Here is a 4,476-nt window from a genome sequence, read left to right as displayed (position 1 = left end):
TAACTTTCATTTACGTAATACTACTTTGCCCTGTGCTGACAGCACTCATATTTTTTTTATATATAATATTTATATCGTCGATATAAGGCCAGGGTTTCTTAAACTTTTTCTAATCGCGGACCAGTTCCAAAATTTCAAAAATCCCACAAACCTCTTAACATGGAATTCTAGCACAATTAAAAATACTTTTTATTAGCTAGGACTGGACTCTAAAGGTTATCAATTGTATTATGAGAAGATTCTTGCTGCTTAAATTAAAATAAAAACGCTTTTTTTGACAACACAAGGAGTATAGCGTCTTTCACGTCCATTTTTCGTTTAAATGGAATGACATGACATGACTCGTTTATTTTGCATTGAAATCAAGTCGCAATACTACGTTGGATTTTATAAGATGATACTGAACAAGCTTTTTGTCACTGTTGTTATTAATATCAATCAAAAATGGACTCTGCACCTTTTTTTCTTAATAAAAGGATTCTGGGCAAAACTGTCTCCTGTAATGGCACGGAAAATCAAATAGACCACCTCAAATTATTGAATTAATTAGTATATTGATTATGCTAGCCAAGGACTTCTAGTATTCATGACATGGATCCGTTAGGGGTCTGTGAACTTCAGATTAAGAAACTGAGTTAGGCGATTAAAAAGCCTGATCGTTATTAAAACTCTCCGGCAAATCAAGTTTCAGAATTGGTCTCATAGCGCGATGATTTTTCAGAAAACATGAGTTTCTATTCTTCATATTGTGATTTAACGCTGCGAGATCAATATGTGATTTTTTTTGTATGATAACAAAGAAAGGTTCACACTAACTCGGTACGTTTTTGGTTTTCAATAATTTGGCCATTAAAAGCTTGTACAAGTGCTTAAAGTTGATGGTTCTTGTAGGACACGTATTTTCAATAGAAATTAAAAAATTAAAAAATGTCGTTCGATAGACGTTAGAACATAGCTTTATCTACCTTACTACAAAATTTCAAACCCCTATTCCAAATATTAAACTCATGATGTATAGAACCGATACGGCGCGTGTACTACTGAATCCCCTTAATAGAAGTCAGTTCTTGGTTTGTCCAAGGGGGAAAGTTTCTTTTTCTCTTTAATATCATAATCTGACCAGAGATAAAAAAAAAGATAATGACGCCCCTGTCTACATTTACTTATGTTTGAATTCAGCTCCAAATAAAATATTTTGCAACGCAAAAATGTTAAAAGAGTAGGTAACGTATTTCATTGGGTTATATCTAGATTGAATGGAGTGGTGAATGTTATATGTCGTTTAATTTGCGAATGAAAGTTTTGTATTGAAAGGAAAGTCGCATTTGTACATTAAGAGCATCATGTTATGTTGGTGGTGAAAGCAGAGCTCGCCTAACCAATTACTCTGCCAATAAAGAACGGATAATATGATGTGCGTTGGGACTTGGTTACCTTTCTGTTTCTGATAAGGTTTTTCTTCACTTCGGGTTCCGATTGCAAGCTTTGCAAGGTGGGTTCACTATTTTCCAACTTATTTTCATTTACCGAACGCTGTAACTCTTCTCCGTTTCCCGGTTCCACAGAATCTAATTTTAAAGGAGCTTGCTGGATTTCAAAGTCTGCTTTACTGAAATTGCGTCCTTCAGTCGTGTCAGTGGAATTAGAATTGAGGTTTGCGAGCTCTTCATACATTTCCTGTTGATTATTAAGTTTGTTCGTTTTTTTGAAATACGGAAAAGCCTCGGTGATACTGGGAATTTTTTCCTGTTTAGAATTGCCGTCTGAAATTATATCTCCTCCTTCTGGTTTTAACGAGTCAGAAGTCAATAAAAACTTTGTTTCATTGTCATTTTTGATTGGACTTTTTGTTTTGGGTACTTTTTTAACATCAGCGCTATCTGGGCTTTCATTTTGTTTCAAACGTTTCGTCGTTATTACCAACTTTGTAATGTTTTCCTTTTCCGACGAATGGAGTTTGATTTCCACCACCTTGTGTTCTTTATTACCGTCGAGAATAATGTGTTCGCTTATCTCTTCTGTCACCGGACGAGTTTTATCATTTGAATCCTTTGTACCAGAATATTTTGTGTTTGGAATGTATGTCGAGGCTTGAACGTACTTTTTTGGAAATTTGGTGGGCGTAGGAAGTTGTTTTCTGAACGTTCGATTTAGTTTAACGTTTGGATCCGTAGCTATTGGAAAAAGTTCTATTTCCTTCGATGTTTTCTTAATGTTTTTTTCTTTGGTAATTAGGTCATCTTGGGGCTTTTGTTCGTGCAGCGAGCGGGATGTTTCTGACGCTTGATATATGGCGAACTCGACTTTCTTATCTAAGGAAGTTTTAGAGTCTGAGATGTCAGCGTCGGTGGTATTGTTGCTATCGATATCATCGTATGTTCTGTTCGTCGGGAACGTCTGAGTTTCCATTTCTTTCTTCGGTTTTTTAAGGTCTTTGTTTGTCACAGGCATTTCATCTTGAGGCGGTTCTTTCTGGTACAAAACCGTTGTGATTGTTATCTCGTTAGGGGTGGTTCTTGGTGTGGTCGTTTCTTTGTTTACGTTGGTGGTAAGTTTTTGTCCCTGTTGTTCAGTAGTTAGCAAATACTCCTTTACGGGACCGTTCTCTACTGTGCCTGTTTCGTTCAAGTCTACTACGTCAAAAGTGACATTGTCCAAGAGACTAAATAACTGTCCCTGATTGATGACGCCTGGATACTCGTTAGTGTCCTCTTGAGTTACCGGGGACGCTTTGAATACGAACGTTGTCGGATCCGTAGTAAATGAAGAGTCCTTTTCCTCTTTGTTAGTTGTTGAAAGATTGTGTTGTACCTCATCTACCGTGTCTCCCCTTAAAAGAACGTGAGAAGTGGTCGTATTTTCGACTTTCATATTCGAGTCGTCAGTAATTTTCAGAGTGCTCCTTGTTACGTATGAACTCAATGTGTTGTCAGTCTCACGTCTATGTCTCGTAGGGTAATATGCATCCACGTCCACGGTATTCGAAGTCCAGTGTTTTGTAGTCTTTGTTTCTGTCGAAACGGGAGTGTTAACGGGCGAGATGGGTAAATCAGGTGATGAATTCATTTGTACGGAGGGCTTTGTTGATTTGTCGTCAAGATTGCCGTCGAACTCTCCGCACGAAAGCTGCTTCATCATTTCTTCGCGATCCTGAAAATCATTTAATGTAAAACCAATTGATTAGTATGACACCAAAGGGTCCTTAGTCCAGGGTTGATAATTGTATTTATATTTGGTCAATAAGACGATTACTGTTGTGGTAATTAATAAATTGAGATAATTTGTACGAAGACTTTCAAATTCCTGAAAGGAGAGATGTTAACTAACTATGTATCAGATTTTTCTGACAAAACAAAAAAAAATGTAAAACTAAGAGTTTTCGGAAGTGTTTGCAAGATATTGTAGTAGCTTAATCGTAGACCTAATCAAATTAGTTGGTTGAACGTGCTTAAAATATCAGGTTGTTCGGAAAGTCATTTCGTTTTTTCCCGACAGAGGATTTAATTGTATTCTTTTGCACCCAACTTCACATTTAAGCCGTATAATTTTTATATGNAAAAAATATGTACAGACTACAACGCGGAGGAATTCTGACAAAATCTGCAAAGTCAAGGTAGAACGTCTTTTATTTACATTAATTTTATTTTAATTTAAACATTTATCATAGCTTACATTGTGACAGAAGATGTGCTAACAAACTCGTTATATACTTCTAATACATTTACGATTTGCACGTAAAATAATGAAAAATCTCATAAACATGCTGTCAGAAGCATTTTTGCATGATTAGAGTATAATTATTTTTTTTAAATTTCTTAATTCAATTCTTACAATAGGTTTAAGCCAAAACTTACGTGATTTAATTAAATTCAAGAAGTAAGATCAAAACTTAATAGTCGAAATCCATCTATTCATAGCTCAACACTGGATCAATCATTCCGTTTAGATAAAATCTCATGAACAAGAGAACTTTTATCAAGAGCTGCTCCATCATGGTCTTCATATAATACAAATGGGTCATTATCAAATTACAGTACTCCCACTGGAAAATTATGTGTTGACACTAGAAGCAGAGGTAAAAAACTAGTTNGGGTTGTTCGGAAAGTCATTTCGTTTTTTCCCGACAGAGGATTTAATTGTATTCTTTTGCACCCAACTTCACATTTAAGCCGTATAATTTTTATATGCTTTGAGGGCTCATATAGCAAGGCTTGCGTGCGAAAAATTCCAATTAATTCTACGCAGTAGTTTTTGATTGGTGCCCTTTTAAATATGGAGAGCGATACTGTTTTACTACAGAAAGGGTAAAAATGCTGTTCAAGCCAGAAAGAAATTGACTAATGAGTATGGAGAAGGTGTGTTGACAGTACGTCAGTGCCAGAACTGGTTCGCTAAATTTCGATCCGGCAATTTTGATGTCCAAGATGCACCACGTTCGGGAAGGCCGGTTGAAGCTGATAAAGACGCGATAAAGGC

The 4,476-nt window shown here is 36.1% G+C and overlaps 1 protein-coding gene across 1 annotated transcript in view; it reads right to left on the bottom strand.

Moving 5' to 3' along the window:
- Nucleotides 1–855: 855 nt before the first annotated feature.
- Nucleotides 856–4,476, bottom strand: part of LOC108736333 — a 69,150-nt gene continuing 65,529 nt past the window's right edge. Inside the window, exon 6 of the mRNA XM_018468716.2 lies at nucleotides 856–3,150. Coding sequence (XP_018324218.1) covers nucleotides 1,375–3,150 — 1,776 coding nt within the window. The 3' untranslated portion in view covers nucleotides 856–1,374. The remainder of the gene's footprint in view (nucleotides 3,151–4,476) is intronic.

This window comes from Agrilus planipennis, unplaced genomic scaffold (genome assembly GCF_000699045.2).
Source record: "Agrilus planipennis isolate EAB-ADULT unplaced genomic scaffold, Apla_2.0 scaffold64, whole genome shotgun sequence".
Lineage (NCBI taxonomy): Eukaryota > Metazoa > Arthropoda > Insecta > Coleoptera > Buprestidae > Agrilus > Agrilus planipennis.
This window is presented reverse-complemented; position numbering and strand designations above follow the sequence as displayed.